Raw genomic sequence first — 24761 nt, forward strand, 5'->3', positions numbered from 1 at the left:
AGTGCCAAGCATCAGTATAAAAATGGTATATCACATAAAAGGATATGGAAGTGAGTGTAGAATACATGAATAGAGGATTAAATTTGAGGGAAATTATGAGACTGAAATTTGAGGGAAATTAATGTTTAAGAAATAAAAAAGGGAAATAACTTAAAATTGTTGGTAAAGAAAAGGATAACCAATTGAGAAAAAGATGACAAAAATCAAAGTGAACAGTACTTTAAAATGCAGCTGACAACCTCAAACCAAGCCAAAGTTCAGCTTGAAGATAAATATGATGACAGATTGTGTTAAAAAAAAAAAAGAAAACTTTGGCTACCTCTGAGCTAGAGTCCACTGGTCTGGTTTGACTGTCACCCACCTGACTTTTGGGGGCAGCTCTGCATCCCAAAGAGCTCAAGTGTAAGAAGTCATTGTGAGGGCGCCTGGGTGGCTCAGTTGGTTAAGCAACTACCTTCGGCCCAGGTCACGATCCTGGAGTCCCGGGATCAAGTCCCACATCAGGCTCCCTGCTCAGCAGGGAGTCTGCTTCTCCCTCTGACCCTCCTCCCTCTCATGCTCTCTGTCTCTCATTCTCTCTCTCGCAAATAAATAAAATCTTAAAAAAATAAAAATAAATTAAAAAAAAAAAGTCATTGTGAGAAGTAAGTAGCTCAGCCTGGACTCTAGGCCCTTGAGTTAGGAACCTCTGAATAATAAATGAAGAGTGCCCAAAGCAGAGAAACCAACCCTAAAATTTAATTTCAATTTGGCCATTTCTAAAAGTTCGTTCATATTTAAAATCCTTACATATATATCATACGTGTAGATTTACTTGTTTATAGGGAGATGTGCTTACCTGAACTAATTTAAACATTTCATCTTGGAGCATCTGCCTAACAGAATCTGAAGAATCTGGCAATTGAGCCCTGGGTTCATTTCTCTGGGTCTGCTGAAGTGTTGGCCCAGGTGTTTGTGAAGCAACACTGACTCCATTTGATACGAAAGGTGGAGCTGAGGAAGATTTATCTTTAAATGCAGAGATCTGTGCACTACGTGGAAGCATATATACAAAAAACACAATCAAGAAAAAACCAAATCAGATGTCTACAATCTGAATATTTTGATCTCACCTTTTTCTTCTAAAGGCTTTCTGGAAGTTTTCAGGAAATTTAAGCCCTAAAGCTTATCACTCCGTACTCCTTAGCCACCAGACACATTTGTCATCAGCACAGTGCTCATGTGAATGCTGTTTTATTAAGGGAGATTTAACGTCTAGTCAGCCATGGTCCCTTCCCTATGGTGTTACAACCCAGAACAGTTCACACGTTTATTTGACTTGCCTGGTCCCTGCAAACATCTGAGTTTGAGACCATTATTCTGATGAGTTATACCAGGAATATTTTTTGTTACTAATTTAATGATCCAGAATAGAGTTAAGAAAACTAGAGAAAGTATGGGTTAAAAAAAATATTTAATTCTAAGATGGGTAGTGCAAACTCCTGTTGATCATCATTAAATGTGAAACAACAGCATTGTGAACATTTCATTTCCAAACAAATCACAAAGTTTGTATTTATAATTAAACCCTAACAAAAAATGCCTACATAGGAATAAAAATTAAAGATCAAAATAAGTTTTTGGTTTTTTTAACTAAAATGATTGGGGATGATTCCTTAAACACAGCAGGTACTCAAATGTTTTCTAAGCAAATTGATTTCACAAACTAAATAAGGGAGCAGGTATTATTATATCCAACTAAATTGATCATTATCTCTAAAAAGAATATATTGAATCACATTTAGATTATTTGGGTTTACATTCATTCCCTTTCAGCAATAATATTTGCCTTTTATCAAGCATCTAATACTAATAAGCTCAGTAACAAAACTTTATTTGGCAAATCCATGAAAAACAGGCATTATAACCGACTTGCCTATTCTTTATTTTTTATTTTTTTTTAAGATTGTATTTATTTATTTGACAGAGAGAGAGAGATAGTAAGAGCAGGAACACAAGCAGGGGGAGTGGGAGAGGGAGAAGCAGGCTTCCCGCCAAGCAGGGAGGCCGATGTGGGGCTCGATCCCAGGACTCCGGGATCATGACCTGAGCTGAAAGCAGAGGCTTAACGACTGAGCCACCCAGGCGCCCCTCGACTTGCCTATTTTAAGACAACTTTATTGGCCTTTGTTTCCAACAAGTAGCAATGAGATAAATTCCAATAATGGAGAATTCTCCTAAAGTAAGGCTATGCTATGTTATCCTATTTCAGCAAAATTTCTAAATACTAAACACATTATTCTCTGTCAAAGAAGTTCAAAAGACAGAACTGGATGAATCTGTTCTAGGAGAGAATTAAAAGCCTTTCATACACTATTAGAAATCTGTTAGAGGCTGAAAATAAGCAACTTTAAGTAATATATCCACTACAGTTGACCCTTGAATAACAAGAGGGTTGGGGGACCAACCCCCATACAGTTGAAAATCCACATATAACTTGACTCCTCAAAAACTTAACTACTCATAGCCTACTGATGACCAGAAACACTACTATAACATAAACAGTTGATTTACATATTTTGTATGTTATATGTGTTACATACTGTATTCTTACAATAAAGTAAGCTAGAGAAAACAAAATGTTATTAAGAAAGTCATAAGGAAGAAAAAATATATTTAGAGTACTATATGTTTTTATCGAAAAAATTTTGTAAGGGGTCCCAAGTGACTCAAACCAGTACTGTCCAAGGGTCAACTATACTTTTTTTCAGAAAAGACTATTCTAGAATAGTTTCTGTATATCTAAAACACAGCCGTTAGAGGAAAATATTCCAATAATAAACTTAAAGGTGTCAGAAATGTGTACCTACATTGCTCTTCCAATGCTTTGTGTTGCTTTCATTTTACTATTAATTTTTAGTCAAAAAATTTAGAATTATTTAAAAATGGCACAGTAGACATCATCTCATTCTCTTATCTACTTGTAAAATATGATTATATCAAAATGGTAGAGTATACAAAAATTCTTACCTAGAAATTTCTGAACTTGTATCTACACAAAATGAATAAGGAACAGTGTGTTCAGGAATTGAAAAGGCTTCGATCATACTAGAATTAAAGATTAATAACTGATTAAGAAGATATTCTTCATATTTCCTAAGATACAGGGGATCTAATGCTCAACCATCTAAGAGTCTAAACATTCTCTAATCCTCTATAATGCTTAGCTCATAATTACAATGTTTATATTTGTCTCCATAGCAATTAGTAACAGATGTAAACAAAAAGCAAAGAATATGTCTGGATGACTGAACATATAACTTGAACACTGTTGACTGCCCAGCAGAAATAAAAGAATCTAACATGGGGAAGTTGAGGTTAGCTGGGACCTCAAATTCCACCTATGGCAGAAGCAGACACTTTGCTCAGAAACACTACAGAACCCTCATTACATTTAAAACCGTAAAGATTAGTTTTTTATTAATAGAAGTATCTATTTGTAAAGGCACATCACATTTAAAATATCTTTTTGTTGGGCGCCTGGGTGGCTAAGTTGGTTGGGCGTCTGCCTTTGGCTTAGGTTATGATCCCAGGGTCCTGGGATCGAATACCACATCTGGCTCCCAGTTCAGCAGGGAGTCTGCTTCTCCCTCTGCCCCTCCCCCCTGCTTGTGATCTCTCTCTCTCTCTCACACTCTGTCTCTCAAATAAATAAAATCTTAAAAAATATATATTTTTAACTCTCCACAGAAATGAACAAAATTTTTATATTGAGAAGAGAAAGAAAACCTAATTATGTTGCCTCTATTATCCAAGGTAGTTCTAAAATTCTAAAACTTCAAAAATTCTAAAAATTAAGAAATCATGTCCCACCTGCAATAGATTAAAACTGCCTTTGGCTCTCCTTGAAGCAATAATATGCTAGCCAGGCGAATAGCCCTATAGTGTGCAGTAGTCACACCCTAACAGTGAACAATTACACAAACACATTGGGATTCATAATGGTTCTTTACTTGATCCAAGAAAAATGAAATCAGTATGACAAGGTGTTCCCCTAATTAGCAGCTGAATAAACTCTGTCTATTTACAGCTGTATTTTACTTTGATAAGGCTGATAGTGATGGGAGAACAAAAGGCATTTTAGATATCATTACTTATTTCACTTTACCAAGATTTAGAAGTCTACAATATTTACTGAAGAGCATCATTTACCATTGCTATAAAGTTAAATTTCACTAGGAACACAATATCACCATAAAATATATATTGTATATTATGAGAAAAATAACCTCTTCAACAAATGAATCCCAGATGACAGTAACAATCACTTCCTTATTTTTCCCCCTTACTTACCCTTTCTGTTCACTTGATTTTTTCTCCATACATGTCTTCAATGGTTCTTCCCTTACACACTGAACCTCTCCTGTGGAATGCTGTTAAAATTAATAGTACCCAAAAAGAAAAGGGGTTATATAAATAGGTATTACTGTCTTAGGTGTCCTGAGTTTCACATTATCCACTCACTTGGAGTAACAACAGTCTAAAAGCAAGGGAGAAACCAAACATTAAAATGAATTCCCAGTGCTGTTCTGATCAGATTTTTAACTGTGTAAATTGCCTTTGGCCCATCACCCTGAGGCTCTGAGCATATTAAAATACAAAGACAAACGATGTCAGTGGAAATTATTTACACAACATTTAAAAATACTCTGTAAATTACATATACCCATCACTACATGATTAATAAGTACAATCTGAAAACAACTATAAACAGGAAAAACTAATCCCTTTTGAAGGAATTTTTTCAGTAATTAGAAATGTCTGTGTTCCAACTGAAAATGCAGTGCACAGTTTTGAGAAAACAAATAATGCATAAAAGTGATATATGCGCAAAAACTGCATACTACAGCTGAATTATACATTCTGAATATAGAACACTTCTATTACTCTTGATTAAGTTAATTTACTATAGCAGTTTATGAAATAAAAATTTCATTGCCTAAAATTATTAGACATCTTACTAATGATAGAATTTCAGTGAAAGAAAAATGCTGCATGGTCTGGCTGTTCTCTACAACCCACAGGGTACTTTTAAAAAGATAATAGCCTTGGTTGAATGATTAAATAAAAACACTTAAGTATTATTTAAATAACATTATCCACTATTAATTGACTTACTTCTTCTAAATGCTGTGATAAAGTCTGCATGTTAATGGCAACAGGGGAACTTTTAAGACTTCCAACAGGCTCTTTGGTACCTTCTATAGGGAAACAAGGAGAAAGAGAAAAGTAACCATTTGAAAAAAATCAGTTTAGGGCGCCTGGGTGCCTCAGTCAGTTAAGCGTCTGCCTTCAGCTCAGGTCATGATCCCAGGATCCTGGGACCGAGTCCCTCATCAGGCTCCTTGCAAAGCAGGGAGTCTGCTTCTCCCTCCCTCTCTCTACCCTCCCTGCTGCTCGTGCTCTCTCTCTCTCTCTCTAGCTCTCTCTCTCTCAAATAAATAAAATCTAAAAAAAAAAAAAGAAAAGGAGAAAATCAGTTTATTTATTTATTTTTTGGTTAACATTCCAAACATGTATAACCAATGAACATGGCCTAGGTTTCTTTTTATTGGTATTCACTTCAGAAACTTGAATACACAGATATAAGCAGTATATTACCAGAAAGTTACAAGTAAACACAGATTATACATGCAAATTTCTGTTCACAAAGGTCACATGTGCAGGTATATGAATTAGAAGCATGCGTCTAGATTATGGCCAAACTGGTTTTAAATGCAGAAATGTAAAATTACATCTTGAAATATAAAGAGATGGTCTATACACTTCAAAAATCAAATGTTGCTTATACCAGATGTATGACAGCTACAGGATTCAAGTGACAAGCAATAAGATCTCAAGAAAGTAATACTGCTCAAAGAGAATGGGAATATTTTTACATTTCACTGAAAATACATTGACTACTAGAATACGAAATCTAGCAGGAACTTAGGGGAAAAAATTACAAAAATCTAAAGCCAATTACTTAGTATTTCTTATTACCTAAAATCAGTTTACTTTTTATAAGGTTCAGGAATATTACAGGAAACAAGTATAATGGAAGAAATATTTTCTATCCTCCTTATAAAAAGTTTTTTAAATTAAATTCAATTACTTAACATATAGTGTATTATTAGTTTCAGAGGTAGAGGTCAGAGATTCACCAGTCTTATATAATACCCAGTGCTCATTATATCACATGCCCTCCTTAAAGTCCATCACTCAGTTACCCCCCCACACACACCCTCTCCTCCAGCAACACTCAGTTTGCTTCCTATGATTAAGAGTCTCTTACGGTTTGTCTCCCTCTCTGATTTCATCTTGTTTTATTTTCCCCTCCTTTCCTCCATGATCCTCTGTTTTGTTTCTTAAAATTCCATATGAGTGAGGTCATATGGTAATTGCCTTTGTCTGACTGACTTATTTTGCTTAGCATAATACCCTCTAGTTCCATTCATGTCATTGTAAATGGCAAGATTTCATTTTTTTTTGATGGTTGAGTGTATTCCATTGTAAATATATACCATATCTTCTTTATCTATTCATCTGTTGATGGACATCTGGGCTCTTTCCATAGTTTGGCTATTGTGGACATTGCTGCTTTAAACATTAGAGTGCAGGTGCCCCTTCAGATCACTACAATTGTATCTTCAGGGTAAAGACCTAATAGTGCAATTGCTGGGTCGAGGGTAGCTCTATTTTCAACTTTTTGAGGAACCTCCATACTCTTCTCCAGAGTGGCTGCACCAGACTGCATTCCCACCAACAGTGTAGGAGGGTTCCCTTTTCTCCACATCCTCGCCAACATCTGTCACTTCCTGACTTGTTAATTTTAGCCATTCTGACCAGTGTGAGGTGATATCTCATTGTGGTTTTGATTTGTATTTCCCTGATGCTGAGTGATGTTAAGCATCAACAGAACTGGAGAAGATATTTGCAAATGTCTTATCAGATAAAGAACTAGCATCCAAAATCTATGAAGAACTTATCAAACTCAACACCCAAAGAACAAATAATCCAATCAAGAAATGGGCAGAAGACATGAACAGACATTTCTCCAAACAAGACATACAAATGGTCAACAGACATATAAAAATGTTTTTTAAAAACACCTAGAGACAACCCCTCTTCATCAAGTGGATCCCAGATGAGCCTTGAGAGACCTCTTATCAGTGTGTTTAACTCCATGCAAAGTTCTAAGAGTTTCTGTTTTATCAAAGACTGCCAAGGAAAGGTTCACAGAATTGGTTCACAAAAATGAAGAGGCCCATGATAGTTACATAACCAAGGCAAAAAGCCCAAGAATTGTAAATTCAGGTTAAGAGTTAATGTGTTCAACATTTCATAAATATTATGTTTTTTTTTTTTTTAAGATTTATTTATTTTCATTGGGGAGGGGCAGAAGGAAAGGGACAGAGAGAATCTCGAGCAGACTGCCCACCAACCGTAGAGCCTGCCGGAGGGCTCGGTCACAAACTGAGCCAAAACCAAGAGTTGGATGCTTACCCAACTGAGCCACCCAGACATCCCATGCTCTCTTTTTGGTTTTAGGCAATTGTAAACATACTAATTTAGATACAAGACTAAATAAATTATCTCAGATAATCATTCACCAACTTCAAATTAATAAAAGCCAAATAAAAAGATTAGCCAAATGAACTGACCTTCATAGTCTGATAGGTATATTTCCATTTCCTCTTGGTTAAGTGTTTCTACTTCTAAAAGATCCTCATCAATATCTATAAATTCTTTTTCAGTATCATCAGTAACAGAAATAATCTCATCTTTGGTTTCTTTTATTTCAGGATTGTATGCTTCAGTTGGCATTCTATTGAGACAAAAATAGAATTATAACTCATTCTTAGAAACAAAAAGCTTGCTTTCAATTGATTCCATTTACTGAAAAGGAACATTAGGTTTCATATTTATAGTGTTCTGTTTTTTAACCATGTCTGGTACATAGTAGAAGCTCAATAAAAGGCTGTTCAATGAATGACTAAACATCCCCATTTTTATTTACTCAAATAACTGGAATAATTTCAACCTATGAAATCTGCCATTCTCACAAAGGAATCTTCCTGCTATTAAAGGCTCAACCTTGTTATTCAAAGATACATTGCTTCATATGTAAAAATGGATGAAATGATTAGCTTAACTTCCTCTGACACAGGAAATTAATATAGTAAGAGAGGATCTCTCAGAATGAGAATTAGCTCCTCTCTCAGAAGATATAAGCTAGACCATCAGGGAAGAAACATATTTTGCAATTAATTGTTAAAGCACTTCAGAAAGTACTCACTTCCTCCTTCTCCACAGCTCAAAGAAATACTCATTCCTTTACCTTTCAAGAGTTCGATTCTTGCCGCTAAGCCCAACACCATCAAACAGGTATCATCCACTGAAAAGGAATGTATACTCAAAAACTTACTTCAAGATACTTTGATGAGATTCATTTTGATCATTTCTTTCCTCAGTCCCACCTTGAGTGGATACTGAGAAAGAACAGCCAGCATCTGTTTTGCAATCACTTTCAATGTTGGGTCCACTCTGAGACTGACAGTAATGATTCTCTAGCACCTAAAAACAAACGATTTACATTAGTTAGCATTCACAATCGAATCCCATACTTTTCATTGTTTTTAGATTATTAATATTTTCTACAGACCTACTCCTGGTTAAATTTTTCATTCATTTATCAAGTATTTACTGCATTTCTACAACTCAATATTTGATGCTGAGGCAATGATCAAGTCTTTATTCCACCTGGAAAAAAACAAACCTGACTACCTAAATAGTATTGGAAAGAAATCAGCCTTATAAATTTGTAAGGGCAGGGGCACCTCGGTGGCTCAGTCAGTTAAGCACTTGACTTGATTTGGGCTTAGGTCATGATCTCAGGGTCCTGGGATTGAGCCCTGCATTGGGCTCTGCACTCAGCATGGAATAGGCTTGTCATTCTCCCTCTGCTCCTCCCCCTGTCCATGCTCTCTCTCTCAAATAAAAAAATAAAATCTCTAAAAAATATATAAAAATAAATTTTAAAAAACCCAAATTTGTAAGGTATGTTACCAATGTTTTCAAGTCACAAAACAGTAACACAAAATGTAAAGTTGCTTTCCCTTAACTCTTTTGGCTATTATAAAGGCACTTAGTAATTATTCCAATATGACACAATGGGTAAAATTTTAATTTTAATTTTTAATTTTTTTAAAGTAATCTCTATACCCAACATGGGGCTTGAACTCACAACCCCAAGATCAAGAGTCACATGCTCTACCACTGAGCCAGCCAGGCACCCCAGAATGAAGGCACTTTAAAATGGAATATAGTTCTCTCTCTCTCTCTTTCTCTCCCCACAAAACAAAACAAAACAAAATAATAAAATGAAATGAAAGAGGACAAATACAGAATTAGAATGAGTGGAGGTAAGTCAACCAAGATGGTGACACAGGAGGCTCCAGAATTCCCCTCCTCCCCCAGACACACTGAATGTACCACTACACACAAAGCAATTAATGCTGAACGAAACTGAGAAATTAGCTGATGGATTCTTACATATCAAGCAAATGAGAAAATATCCACACAGAGATAGGTAGGAAAGGCTGAGACACACTCTCACCATAAACCCCACTGGTGGCACAGCACCCTATAAGCAGGAGGGAACTCCCAACTTCACTCTGAGGGGTGAAGGGTTCGGACTCCACACTTAGCACTCTAACTTTTAAGATTCCCACTTGAGGGATGGGCCTCCAAACCACCTAGCTCTGAAAGCCAATGACGGTTGCATCCTTAAGTCCCACAAAACCACAGCAAACACAGCAGCAGCTATTAACAGGTACATGAGCACTCGTTACAGCTATCCCCAAAAGGCTCAGCACAGAGGAACAGGTGAAAACACCCATCTCCCAGTCTTCTCCTGGAAGGAATACAGCTGCATACTTCTAGGGGCTAGCTATAATACCCCGGAGACTGGGAAGCTGATGGACACTTCCCCTGCCTTCTCTCTCGAGCCCATTCCAAGTCACCAGCATCTCCCTGCAAGCAGCCTGTACACACTCTTGGGTGCCCCAGCTTTTGCAGCTGCTGACTGAAGGACAGGTCCCCTGTCTCTGACAACCAACTGGACTTGCATTTATGAGTCCCACAGGAATGTAGGAAACAAAGCAGCAGTTCTTAATGACTGGAGGAGCATCCCCCCTGTAGCTATACACCTCAGCCTACTTCACACACAGCAAGCAAAAACACCCATCTTACAGTTTCTCCCCAGAAAGGGCTTACCTACACACTTTGTCACATGTTGCCTGAGAGTCCAACTTCCAGTCACTGTATACCTAAATGCTAAATGTGCCCCACACCTTTGGGACACTGATAGGTCTTGGCATACCCCCAACTACTAGGAACCACTAAGAACAAAGAAGATTTAGACCATCACAAAGATTTCAGAGTCAACCAAAAGCTCAGGCAAAGCTGATTGATGAGGTTTATCTCCTACACAAGACCATTCTATCCAGCCTGGGAGATGTAGCTGCTTTATCTAATGCACAGAAACCAACATAAAATGTCAAGTAAAATGAAGAAACAGGAATATATTCCAAACAAATGAACAAGATAAATCTCTAGAAACAGATCTTAATGAAATGGAAATAATGATATATCCTCATAGAGATTCAAAATCATGGTCACAGAGGTCAGGGGATGAACAAAGTGAAAATTTAAGTGATACATGAGCAAAGTGAGAATTTCAACAAAGAGATAGAAAATACAAAAAAGTAACAAATTACAGAGCTAAAAAATACGATAATTGAACTGAAAAATTCAATGGAGAAGTTTAAAAGCAGATTGGATCAAGTGGAAGAATGGATCAAAAAAGTCGAAGGCAGGGCAGTGGAATTCATCCAATCAGAGGAGCAAAAAGAAAAAAAAAATTTAGAAGAGTGAAGATAACTTAAGGGACTTACAGGACACCATCAAGCAGACAATTATATGCATTATAGTGGTCCCAGAGGGAGGGGAAAGAGAAAGGAGCAGAAAGCTTATTCTGAGAAATAATAACTGAAAACTTGGGGCGCCTGGGTGGCTCAGTCGTTGAGCGTCTGCCTTCGGCTCAGGTCATGATCCCGGGGTCCTGGGATCGAGCCCCACATCGGGCTCCCTGCTCCACAGGAAGCCTGCTTCTCCCTTTCCCACTCCCCCTGCTTGTGTTCCCTCTCTCGCTGTCTCTGTCAAATAAATAAATAAAATCTTTAAAAAAAAAAAAAAAACTGAAAACTTCTCAAATATGAGGAAAGGGAAACAGACATTCAGATCCAGGAAGCCCAGAGAGTTGTAAATAATATAAATCCAAAGAGACCTATACTGAGGCACATTATAATTAAATTGTCAAAAGCTGAAGAACCTTAAAAATGGCAAAAGAAAAACTATTTGTTACATACAAGGAACCCCCTTAGTGCTATCAGCATATTTTTCAGTAGAAACTTTGCAGGCCAGAGGGAGTGGAATGATATATTCAAAGTGCTGGGTAAACAATAACTGCTAACCAAGAATACTCTACCCAGTAAAGTCCTTCAGAATTGAAGGAGAGAGAAAGATTTTCCCAGGCAATCAAAAACTGAAAGAGTTCATGACCATTATACCAGCCTTACAAGAAATGTTAAAGGGAGTTCTTCAAGCTGAAACAAGAAAATTAATGGGTAACAAGAAAATATGTGAAAGTATAAAACCCACTGGTAAAGGTAAATATATAAATTCAGAATACTCTAGTGTTATAATGGTGGTGGGTAAAACACAACTCTAGTATGAAGACTGACAGAAGTTATTAAAAATAACTATAATAATTTGTTAATAAATACACAATGTAAAAAGATGCAAATTTTACTTCAAAAACATAAAAATGTGGGAGAGAGTGTAAAGATGTAGAGATTTTGTATGTATTAAAAGTTATCACCTTAAAATAGACTATTATAAATACAACATGTTTTATGTAAGCTTCATGATAACCATAAAGCAAAACCTACAATAGACATACAAAAAAAAAAAAAAAAAAGAAGCAGCAGCAGCATATCTTTACAGAAAATAATCCAATAACAAAGAGAAGAGCAGGAGAGGAAGGACTTAAAAAACAACCTGAAAAATATCAACAGAATCACAATATTAAGTCCATACCTATCAATAATTAATTTAAAGATAACTGGATGAGGGGTGCCTGGGTAGTCCAGTCAGTTAAGTGTCTGACTCTTGATTTTGGCTCAGTCATGATCTCAAGGTTGTGAGATCAAGCCCCGTGTCAGGCTCCATGCTCATCAGGGAGTCTGCTTGAGATTCTCTCTCTCCCTCTCCCTTTGTCCCTCCCTGCTGCGTGCTCTCTTCTTCTAAAATAAATAAATAATCTTAAAAGAATAAACAAAAATAAAGGTAAATGGACTAAATTCTGCAATCAAAAGACAGGGAGCATTCTCCTAACAGTCCTGGCTTAGGTCTGAGCAACTTTCTTTATTCTGCTTGACCTTGCACTACTACCAAAGCTGATCAGACCGGATGGTCACCTGACCTAAGCTGAGCCAATCAGTCTTTCTCAAAAATATGAATGCCATGGAACATACAGCCGAACCACATTGGCCTTGGAACCATAAGGCTCTATGGAGTTAGCATCACAAGTAGCTACATCTTAGTGAAACTTGCAAAGGTCTAGATGAGCAGAAAAAGGGTCTCAAAAAGGAAGAGAGTTTACACAGAGAATGGAATATTCTTGCAAAGAGAAGTAGAAATGAGAGGTAAAGTGTTCCCCAAAATAAGGAGGCAAAAAGAAGAGCTCACTGGTGACTCTCCAGTTGCCATAATGATCAGCTGTATTTCCTCAAATAGATTTCATAAGATTTTCCTGCATCTTTCTGACAAATTCCTCATTGACAAAGAAAAAAAAAAAAAGACAGGGAATAGTTGTATGGATAAAAAGAGGAAGATCCAACTATCTGCTGCCTATAAGAGATTCACTGAAGCGTTAAGGACACACAGAGACTGAAAGTGAAGAGATGGAAAAATATTCTATGCAAATGGAAATAAAAGGAAAACAGGGGTAGCTATATTTATATCAGAAAAAAACAGACTTTAAGCCAAAGAATGTAACAAGAGATAAAGAAGGACATTATATAATGATAAAGGGGTCAATCCATCAAAAACAATTAACATTAGCAAATATTTATACAGCCAATATAGAAGCAATTAAATATTTAGAACAAATATTAACAGGTAGGAAGCAAGAAATAGCAATACAACAACAGCAGAGGAGTTCAATACCACATAATAGATCAGATGGACCTAACAGACATTTACAAAATATTCTATTCAATAGCAGCAACATACACATCCTTCTCAAGGGCATATGGAACATTCTCCAGGAGAGATTATATGTTAGGCCATAAAAACAAGTCTTAATAAATTTAAGAAGATTAAAATCATATTGAGCATTTTTTCCAACGATATGAAACTAGAAATCAATTACAAGAAGAAAACTGTGCAAATCACAAATATGCAAAAATTAAACAACATGCTCCTGAAGAACCAATGAGTCAAAGGTGAAATAAAATGGAAGTAAAAAAAATATCTTGAGACAAAGGAAAATGAAAATACAACATACCAAAACTTGTGAGGCTCAGCAAAAGCAGTCCTAAGAGGGAAGTTCATAGCAATAAATGCTTGCATTAAGAAAAAAGAAAGATCTAGGGGTGCCTGGGTGTCTCAATTGGTTAACTGTCCAACTCTTGATTTTGGTTCAGGTCATGATCTCAGGTTTGTGAGATCGAGCCCCATGTCAGGCTCTGCAATCAGCAGGGAGTGTACTTCTCTCTTTCTCCCTCTCCCTTTGCCCCTCCCCCTGCTCACGCTCTCTCGATCACTCTGAAAAATTAATTAATTAAAAAAAAGAAAAAAGAAAGATCTCAAACAACCTAACTTTATACCTGAAGAAACTAGAAAAAAGAACTAAGTCCAACATTAGTAGAAGAAAGGAAATAAAGATCAGAGCAGAAATAAATGAAATATAGACTAAAAAGACAAGAGAAAAGATCAAAGAAACTAAGAGCTAGATTTTGGAAAAAAAAATAAACAAAATAGGCAAGCCTTTAGCTAGACTCAAAAAGAGGGGACTCAAGCAAATAAATTTAGGAAGAGGAGACACTACAACCAGATAGTACACAAATATAATGATCATAAGAGACCACTATGAGCAATTAGAAGCCAACAAATCAGACAACCTAGAAGAATTTGATAAATTCCTAGAAACACAGTCTACTAAGACTGAATTACGAAAAACAGAAAATGTGAACAGATCAATAATGAGTAGAGAGATTGAATCAGTAATCACAACCTTCCAAAAGAGAAAACCCCTTACTGGCCTTCCTGGCAAATTCTATCCAACATTTAAAGAATTAATGCCAATCTTTCTGAAACTCTTCTAATAAATTGAAGAGAGAGAGAACCCTCCCAAACTCATTTTACAAGGCTAGCATTAGCTTTATATCAAAGTGGACAAGGACGCTACAAGAAACATTTTTCCAAAGAAGACTTACAGATGGCCAACAGAATCATGAGAAGGTACTCAACATCACTATCAAGGAAATGCAAATCAAAACCACAATGAGATATCGCCTCACACCTATTTGGATTGCTATTACCAAAAAGACAAGAAATAACAAACACTGGAGAGAATGTAGAGAAAAGTGAACCCTTGTACACTGTTGGTGGGTATGTAAACCAGTACAGCCACAATGGAAAACAGTATGGAGGCTCTTCAAGAAATTACAACGGAACCACAATATGATCTTGCAATCCCACTTTTCGGTATATGCCCAAAGGAAATTAAATCATTATCTTGAAGAATTATCTGTACTTTCATGTTCATTGCACCATTAGTCAACCATAGCCAAGATATGGAAACAACCTGTCAATAGATGAATGGATCAAGAAATGTGGTGTACATATACATAATAGAATATTATTCAGCCTTTAAAAAGGAGGGAAATCCCATCTCTTGCATTAACTAGGATAAACCTGGAGGGCAATATGCTGAGTGAAATAAGCCAGACAGAGAAAGACAAATACTGCATGGCACTAATTACATGTGGAATCTAAAATCAAACTCATAAAACAGAGAATAGGAAAGTGGTTGCTAGGAGCTGGGGAGTGGGGGAAATAGGGAGAGGTTAGTACAAGAGTGCAAGTATACCTGATAGGTATTGTGGGTTCAGTTCCAGACCACCACAATAAAGTGAATACTGCAATAAAGCAAGGCAATGAAATTTTTGGTTTCCAAGTGTAGTGCATATAAAGGTTATGTTTACACTATACTGTAGTCTATTAAGTGTGCGATAGCATATGTCTTCAAAACCAATGTACATACCTTAACTAATACTATATTGCTTTCAAAATGTTAACCATCATCTGAGTTTCAGGGAGTCATAATCTTCTTGCTGGTGGAGGGTCCTGTCGCAGTGTTGATGGCTGTTGACTGATAATGGTTGCTGAAGGACGGGGTGGCTATGGCAATTTCTTAAAATAAGACAACAGCAGTCTGCCATATTCATTGACTCTTCCTTCCACAAACAATTTCTCTTCAGGATGGGATGCTGTTGATAGCATTTTACCCACAGTAGAACTTCTTTCAAAATCAGAGTCAATCCTCTCAAACCCTGCTGCTGTGTTATCAACTAAGTTCATATAATATTTTAAGTCCTTTGTCAGCATTTCAACAATCTTCACAGCATCTTCACTAGGAGCAGATTCCATCCCTAGAAACCACTTTCTTTGCTCATCCTTAAGAAGCAACTCCTCATTTGTTAAATTTCTATCATGAGATTGCAGCAATTCAGTCACATCTTCAGGTTCTACTTCTAATTCTAGTTCTCTTGCTATTTCTACCACATTTGCAGTTACCCACCCCCTGAGGTCTTGAAGCCCTCAAAGTCATCCATAACGGTTAAAATCAACTTCTTCCCAACTCCTGTTCATACTGATATTTTGACCTCTTCCCATGAATCGTGAATGTTCTTAATGGCAACTAGAATGGTGAATCCTTTCCAGGAGGTTTTCAATTTACTTTGCCCAGATCCATGAGAGTAATCAGCAATCTATGGCAGGTATAGACTTATGAAATGTAAGACTTTCTTCAATATAAGACTTGAAAGTCAAAATTACTCCTGATCCATGGGCTATAGGATAGATGTAGTTGTTAGCAGGCATGAAACATTAATTTCCCAGTACATCTCCATCAGAGCTTTTGGATGACCAGGTGCATTGTCAGTGAGCAGTAATCTTTTAAAAGAAAACTTTTTTTTTTTTCTGAGTAAGAGGTCTCAACAGTGGGCTTAAAATATTCAGTAAACCATGTTGTAAACAGATGGGCTGACATCCAAGCTTTGTTTTTCCATTTATGGAGCATAAGCAGAGTAGATTTAGCATAATTCTTAAGGGCCTTAGGATTTTCAGAATGGTAAATTAGCACTGACCTCAATTTAAAGACACTGGCTGCATTAGCCACTAAGAAGAGAGTCAGCCTGTCCTTTTTTCTTCTGTTTTATTTTTTTTTAAAGATCTGGTTGATTGATTGATTGTGTGAGTGGGGTTGGGGCAGAGAGAGAGAGAGAGAATCTCCAGGAGACTCCACACAGAGAGCGGAGCCCAACAAGGGGCTTGATCTCATGACCCTAAGATCATGACTTGAGCCAAAATCAAGAGTCAGACACTCAACTGACTGAGCCATCCAGGTGCCCCTATTTTTTTATTTGATTAATCATGTCTTTTTTTTTTATGTTTTTATTTAAATTCTAGTTAGTTAACATATAGTGTAATATTGGTTTCAGGAGCAGAATTTAGTGATTCATCACTTACATACAACACCAAGTGCTCATCACAAGTGCCCTCTCCTTAATACCCATCACATATTTAGCCCATCCACTGCCCACCTCCCCTCCAGCAACCCTCAGTTTGTTCTCTATAGTTAAGGGTCTCTTATGATTTGCCTCCCTCTCTTTTTTCCCCTTCCCCTATATTCATCTGTTTTGTTTCTTAAATTCCACATATGAGTGAAATCATATGGTATTTGTCTTTCTCTAACTGACTTACTATGCTTAGCATAATACATTCTAGCTCTGATCCATGTCATTGCAAATTCAAGATTTCATTCTTTTTGATGGCTGAGTAGTATTCCATTGAATATATATACCACATCTTCTTTATCCATTCATCAGTCAATGAACATTTGGGCTTTTTCCCATAATTTGGCTATTGTTGATAATGGTGCTATAAACATCGGGGTGTTGGATGCCTGGGTGGCTCAGTCATTAAGCGTCTGCCTTCGGCTCAGGTCATGATCCCAGGGTCCTGGGATCGAGCCCCACATCGGGTTCCCTGCTTTGCGGGAAGCTTGCTTCTCCCTCTCCCACTCCCCCTGCTTGTGTTCCCTATCTCACTGTGTCTCTCTGTGTCAAATAAATAAAATCTTAAAAAAAAAAAAAAAATCAGGGTGCATGTGCCCCTTTGAATCAGTATTTTTGTATCCTTTGGACAAATACCTAGTAGTGTAATTGCTGGGTTGTAGGGTAGCTTTATTTTTAACTTTTTGATGAACCTCCATACTGTTTTCCAGAGTGGCTGCACCAGCTTGCATTCCCACCAACAGCGTAAGAGGGTTCCCTTCTCTGCATCCTTGCCAACATCTGTTGTTTCCTGTGTTAATTTTAGCCATTGACATGTATGATGTGGTATCTTATCATGCTTCTCATTTGTATTTCTCTGATGATGAGTGATGTTGAACATCTTTTCATGTGTCTGTTAGCCATCTGGATGTCTTCTTTGGAAAAATGTCTGTTCATGTCTTCTGCCCATTTCTTGATTGGTGATTATTTGTTCTTTGGATGTTGACTTTGATAAATTCTTTATACATTTTGGATACTAATCCTTTATCAGATATCATTTGCAAATATGTTCTCCAATTCAGCATGTTGCCTTTTAGTTTTATTGATTGTTTCCTTTGCTGTGCAGAAGCTTCTTGATGAAGTCCCAACAGTTCATTTTTGCTTTTGTTTCCCTTGCCTCCAGAGATGTACCTAGTAAGAAGTTGCAGCAACTGAGGTCAAAGAGGGTGCTGCCTGTGTTCTCCTCTAAGATTTTGATGGATTCCTGTTTCACATTTCAGTCTTTCATCCATTTTGAGTCTATTTTTTTTTTTTTGTATGGTGTAAGAAAGTGGTCCAGTTTCATTCTTCTGCATGTAGCTGTCCAGTTTTCCCAACCATTTGTTGAAGAGACTTTCTTTTGTTCCACTGGATATTCTTTGCTGCTTTCTTGAAGATTAGTTGACCATATAGTTGTGGGTCCATTTCTGGGTTTTCTATTCTGTTCCATTGATCTATGGGTCTGTTTTTGTGCCAGTACCATACTGCCTTGATTACAGCTTCATAATATAGCTTGAAGTCCGGAATTGTGGTGACTCCAGCTTTGGTTTTCTTTTTCAAGATTGCTTGGGCTACTCAGGGTCTTTTGTGGTTCCATACAAATTTTAGAATTGTTTGTTCTAGCTCTGTGAAAAATGGTGTTGGTATTTTGATAGGAATTGCATTAAATGTGTAGATTGCTTTAGGTAGTATAGACATTTTAACAATATTTGTTTTCAGTCCAGGAGTATGGAATGCTTTTCCATTTCTTTGTGTCATCTTCAATTTCTTTCATAAATGTTCTATAGTCTTCAGAGTACAGATCTTTTACCTCTTTGGTTAGGTTTGTTCCTAGATAGCTTATGGTTTTTGGTGCAATTGTAAATGGGATTGATTCCTTGATTTCTCTTTCTGCTGCTTCATCACTGTTGTATAGAAATGCAACAGACTTCTGTGCATTGATTTTATATCCTGCAATTTTGCTGAATTCCTGTATCAGTTCTAGCAATTTTTTCGTGGAGTCTTTGGGTTTTCTAGAGTATCATGTCGTTTGTGAATAGTGAAAGTTTGACTTCTTCCTTGCCAATTTGGCTGCCCTTTATTTCTTTTTGTTGATTGCTGAGGCTAGGACTTCCAATATTAGGTCAAATAACAATGGTAAGAGTGGACATCCCTGTCTTGTTCCTGACCATAGAGGAAAAGCTCTCAGTTTTTCCCCATTGAGGATGATAGTAGCTTGGGTCTTTCATATATGGCCTTATGATGTTGAGGTATGTTCCCTCTATGCCAACTTTGTTGAGGTTTTTATCAAGAATGTGTGTGTACTGGGGCATCTTGGTGGCTTGGCTGAGCATCCAACTCTTGATTTCGGCTCAAGTCGTGATCTCAGGATTGTGGGATCAAGCTCCTCATTGGGCTCTATGCTCAGCCGGAAGTCTGCTTGAGATTCTTTCCCTCTGTCTCTGCTCCTCCCCCCACTCATGCTGTCTCTCTAAAATAAATAAATCTTTAAAAAATTTTTTCCAAAAAAGAAAAAAAAATGGGTGCTGTACTTTGTGAAATGCTTCTTCTGCATCTATTGAGAGGATCATATGGTTCTTATCCTTTCTTTTATTAATGTGGTGTATCACGTTGATTGATTTGTGAATACTGAACCACCCTTGCAGCCCAGGAATAAATCCCACTTGATCACGGTGAATAATTCTTTTAATGTACTATTGAATTCGATTTGCTAGTAACTTGTTGAGAATTTTTTTTTTTTTTAAAGATTTTATTTATTTATTTGAGAGAGAGAGAATGAGAGAGAGCATATGAGAGGGGTTAGGGTCAGAGGGAGAAGCAGACTCTCCGCCAAGCAGGGAGCCCGATGCAGGACTCAATCCAGGGACTCCAGGATCATGACCTGAGCCGAAGGCAGTCGCTTAACCAACTGAGCCACCCAGGCGCCCCTATAACTTGTTGAGAATTTCTGCATCAATGTTCATCAGGGACATTGCCCTGTAATTCTTTTTAGTGAGGTCTTTGGTTTTGGAATCAAGGTAATGCTGATCTCATAGAATGAGTCTGGAAGTTTTCCTTCCATTTCTATTTTTTGGAACACTCTGAAAAGAACAGCATTAACTCTTCTTTAAATGTTTGGTAGAATTCCCCTGGGAAGCCACCTAGCCCTGGACTTTTCTTTGTTGGGAGATTTTTTTTTATTATTTTATTATTTATCTACTTATCTATTTATTCATTTATTTGAGAGGGAGAGGGGAGGAGCAGAGGGAAAGGGAGGGAGAGAATCTTGAGCAGTCTCCACACCCAGTGCAGAACCCAATGCAAGGCTCGATCTCACAACCCTGAGATCATTACCTGAGCTGAAATCAAGAGTCTGACACTTAACTGACTGAGCCAACCAGGTGCCCCTGTTCGGAGATTTTTTTATTACTGATTCAATTTCTTTGCTGGTTATGGGTCTGTTCAAATTTTCTATTTCTTCCTGTTTCAGTTTTGTAATTTATATGTTTCTAGGAATGTATCCATTTCTTCCAGATTGCCTAATTTGTTGGCATATAATTGCTCATAATATTCACTTATAATTGTTTGTATTTTTGTGGTGTTGATTGTGACCTCTTTTATTCATGATTCCATTTATTTGGATCCTTTCTCTTTTATTTTTGATAAGTCTGGCTAGGGGCTTACTAATTCTGTTAATTCTTCAAAGAGCCAGCTCCTAGTTTCATTGATCTGTTCTGGGTTTTTTTTTGTTTGCTTCTATGTTTCTCTATCATTCATTTCTGCTCTTAGTTTTATTATTACCCTTCTTCTGCTGGCTTTAGGCTTCATTTGCTGTTCCTTTTCTAGCCCCTTTAGGTGTAAGATTAGGTTGTGTATTTGAGACTCTCCCTGATTGTTGAGGTAGGCCTGTACTGCTATGTATTTCCCTCTTATGACCGCTTTTGCTGCATCTCAAACGTTTTGAACCATCATGTTTTCATTATCATTTGCTTCCATGTATTTTTTGTATTTCTTCTTTAATTTCCTGGTTAACCCATTCATTCTTCAGTAGGATATTCTTTAACCTCCATGTATTTGTGGTCTTTCTAATTTTTTCTTGTGGTTGACTTCAAGTTTCATAGTATTATGGTCTGAAAATATGCATGGTATGATCTCAATCTTTCTGTACTTTTTGAGGCCTGATTTGTGACCCAGTATGTGATCTATTCTGGAGAATCTTCCATGTGCACTGGAAAGAATCTGTATTCCGCTGCTTTAGGATGTAGTGTTCTGAATGGATCTGTTAAGTCCATCTGGTCCATGATGTCATTCAAAGCCCTTGCTGCCTTGTTGATTTTCTATGTAGATGATCTGTCCATTGCTGTGAGTGGGGTGTTATAGTCCCCTACTATTGCTGTATTGTTATCAATGAGTTTGCTCATGTTGTTACTAATTGATTTATATATCTGGGTGCTCCCAAGTTGGGGGCATAAATATTTACAATTGTTAGATCTTCTTGTTGGATAGATCCCTTTATTGTGATAAAGTGCCCACTTTCATCTCTTATTACAGTTTTTTGTTTAAAATATAGTTTGTTTGATGGGCATTAATGGGCATGTGATGTGATGAGCACTAGGTGTTATATGCAACTAATGAATCACTGAACATTGTATCAAAAACTAACGATGTTGGGGATGCCTGGGTGGCTCAGTCGGTTAAGCATCTGCCTTCGGCTCAGGTCATGATCCCAGGGTCCTGGGATCAAGTCCCGCATCGGGCTCCCTGCTCAGCGGGGAGCCTGCTTCTCCCTCTGCCTGCTCTGCCTGCCCCTTCCCCTGTTTGTGTGCGCTCTCTCTCTCTGACAAATAAATAAAATCTTTGGAAAAAAAATGATGTTGGTTAGTTATGTTGGCTAATTTAATTTAAATTTTAAAAGAAGTTTCATTCTAAACACACACACACACACAAATATAGTTTGTCTGATATAAGTATGGCTACTCCAGCTTTCCTGGACATCCATTAGCATGGTTCTCTATCCCTTCACTTTCAATCTGCAGGTGTCTTTAGGTCTAAAATGAGTCTCTTGTAGGTAGCATATAGATGGGTCTTGTTTTTGTTTTTATCCATTTGGATACCCTATGTCTTTTGATTGGAGCATTTAGTCCATTTACACTCAGAGTGATTATTGATAGATATGAATTTGGTGCCATTGTACTACCCGTAAGGTCGCTTTTCCTGTAGATTGTCTCTGTTCCTTTCTGGTCTTTGTTACTTTTGGTCTTTCTTTCCCACTCAAAGAGTCCCCTTTAATATTTCTTGCAGGGCTGGTTTAGTGGTCACGAACTCCTTTAGTTTTTGTTTGTCTGGGAAATTCTTTCTCTCTCCTTCTATTCTGAATGACGGCCTTGCTAGATAGAGTATTCTTGGCTGCATATTTTCTCCATTCAGCATTTTGAATATATCATGCCACTCCCTTATGGCCTCCCAGGTTTCAGTGGAGAGACCTACTAACCTTATTTGTCTTCCCTTGTACGTTAGGGTTTTCTTTTCCCTTGCTGATTTCAGGATTCTTTCCTTATCTCTGTATTTTGCAAATTTTACTATGATATGTCTTGGTGTTGACCTGCTTTTGTTGATTTTGATGGGGAATTCTCTGTGCCTTCTGGATTTGGATGTTTGTTTCCTTCCCCAGATTAGGGAAGTTTTCACCTATAATTTGCTCAAATAAACCTTCTGCCCCTTTTTCTCTCTTCTTCTTCTGGGACTCCTATGATACGGATATTATTACACTTTATGGAGTTGCTGAGTTCCCTAAGTCTACATTCATGATAGAATCTTTCCCTCTTTTTTCAGCTTCATTATTTTCCATAACTTATTCATTCCTTTGCTTCTACCATCCTGTGGTCATTACATCCTGTCAATTTTACATCTTGGTTATAGCATTTTTTATTTCGGTCTGACTAGTTTTTATGTTTTTTATCTCTGCACAAAGGGACTCCCTGGTGTCTTCTATGCTTTTCTCAAGCCCAGCTAGTATTCTTAGGATTGTTGTTTTAAATTCCGGTTCAGGCATATTACTTCTGTTTTGATTATATCCCTGGCAGTGACCTCTTCTTTCCTTTGGGGTGAATTCCTCCATCTTGGCATTTTGTCTAGGTCTCTCTTCCGTGTGTTATGAAAGCCAGCTATGTTTCCTGCTCCTGAGAGTAACAGCTATATTAAGAAGAGGTTCTATACTGTCCAAGGCCTGGTGCTTCATGAAGTGTTTCTAGTGTATGCTATGTGCACCCTGCTGTTATGTTTTGGCTACTCTTTCCCTCAGGTAGGTCCTCTGCAGAGTTTCTCCTTTCCTGCAGTGGGGAGTATTTGGACTCTGTCCAGGGTGTGGCGAGTTTTAACTAGGTGTGTTTTAGTCTGCTTAAACGAGGCCAGGTCTGGGGCGCCTGGGTGGCTCAGTCGGTTAAGCATCTGACTCAGATTTTGGCTAGGGTCATGATCTCAGGGTTGGAGGATTGAGCCCCATGTCAGGCCCCACATTCAGCACGTAGTGCTTGAGATTCTCTCTACCTCTCCCTCCCCTCTGCCCCTCCCTGCATGTGCTGAAAGAAAGAAAGGGGCTAGATCCTATTTCCCCTAGACCTTAAGCTTTGTAACACTCTATGGTCAGTAGGCTTAATGCATGTGGGGGGGGGGGGGTCTGTGCTGATCTTCTGATGGGGGAGGGGGGCACGGGGCAGCTGCTGCTCTCTCAGGCACACTTGCCCTAGTTCAGAAGCACCTGCAGAGTGCAGAGAGGTGGGGCTTGGTGTAAGTGGCTCAAGCCTCCACTATGGGGTGCCATGCTGCTCACTGAAGTCCATCTGTGCTGACTGGGGGGGGAGGGGGAGGACGAAATGGCATCAGCTTCCTCTCTTGTCCCTGGAGAGGGGAGTTCATGCCTACCCCTGTTCAGGAAGCTCTCACAGAAGAGCAAACAATCTCCCCTCCTGTGTCCCAGGCTTCTGTCAGATCCTTGCTTTCACCCTGTCTGTGTCTGAGCCATCTGCCCACCTGGTGGTACAGTGCTCCTGTTTTATCTCAGGCACACCGGCTGGGTTTCAAAACTCCACAAATTTTAGGGACCTGGCACGGACCCACGCTAGTCCTCTGTGGGAGGGTCTTGCTGTGCTGTGGCTGGTGCCAGTTTATCCCAGAAGGGCAGTTGCACAAATGCGCAGGGGCTTGGAGTTTATGTAAAGCTCAGCAAAAAGTGGGGTCCAGTTAGCTGCCCACAGCAGCTGCCTCTGTTTGTATGCTAATGAACAGGGCAGCTAATGGCACCTGTGGGAGAATCAGCCTGTCCTTTGAATCCAAGCATTGACTTTTCCTCTCTAGCTATTAAAGTCCTAGATGGCATCTTCTTCCAGTATAAGGCTATCTTGTCTACAAAGAAAATCTGTTGTTTAGTGTAACCACTTTCATTAATTATTCTAGCTAGATCTTTTGGATACCTCGCAGGAGCTTCTACATCAGCACTTGCTACTTCATCTTGCTTGCACTTTTATGTTATGAAGATGGCTTCTTTCTTTAAACCTCATGAACCAACCTCTGCTTAGCTTCAATTTTTTCTTCTGCAGCTTCCTCACCTCCCCAGCCTTCACAAAATTGAAGAGTCAGGGTCTTGCTCTGGACTAGACCTTGCTTCGGCTTATGGGAATGTTGTAGCTGCTCTGATCTTCCATCCAGACCACTAAAACTTTCTCCATATCAGCAATAAGGCTGTTTCATGTTCTTATCATTCATGTGTTCACTGGACTAGCACTTTTAATTTCCTTCAAGAACTTTTTCTTCGCATTCACA

At 38.1% G+C, this 24761-nt stretch overlaps 1 protein-coding gene across 4 annotated transcripts in view; it reads right to left on the reverse strand.

The window, feature by feature from the left end:
• CPLANE1 (ciliogenesis and planar polarity effector complex subunit 1) overlaps positions 1-24761 on the reverse strand; it is a 137240-nt gene that overhangs the window by 56004 nt on the left and 56475 nt on the right. For all 4 annotated transcript variants that reach the window (XM_078066652.1, XM_078066653.1, XM_078066651.1 and 1 more), the window contains 5 exons: positions 8447-8595; positions 7683-7846; positions 5158-5240; positions 4333-4412; positions 839-1031 (listed from right to left, as the gene is read on the reverse strand). In XM_078066652.1, the coding sequence (XP_077922778.1) occupies positions 839-1031; positions 4333-4412; positions 5158-5240; positions 7683-7846; positions 8447-8595 (669 nt within the window). The remainder of the gene's footprint in view (positions 1-838; positions 1032-4332; positions 4413-5157; positions 5241-7682; positions 7847-8446; positions 8596-24761) is intronic.

The sequence above is a fragment of the Halichoerus grypus genome, chromosome 2 (genome assembly GCF_964656455.1).
Source record: "Halichoerus grypus chromosome 2, mHalGry1.hap1.1, whole genome shotgun sequence".
NCBI lineage: Eukaryota > Metazoa > Chordata > Mammalia > Carnivora > Phocidae > Halichoerus > Halichoerus grypus.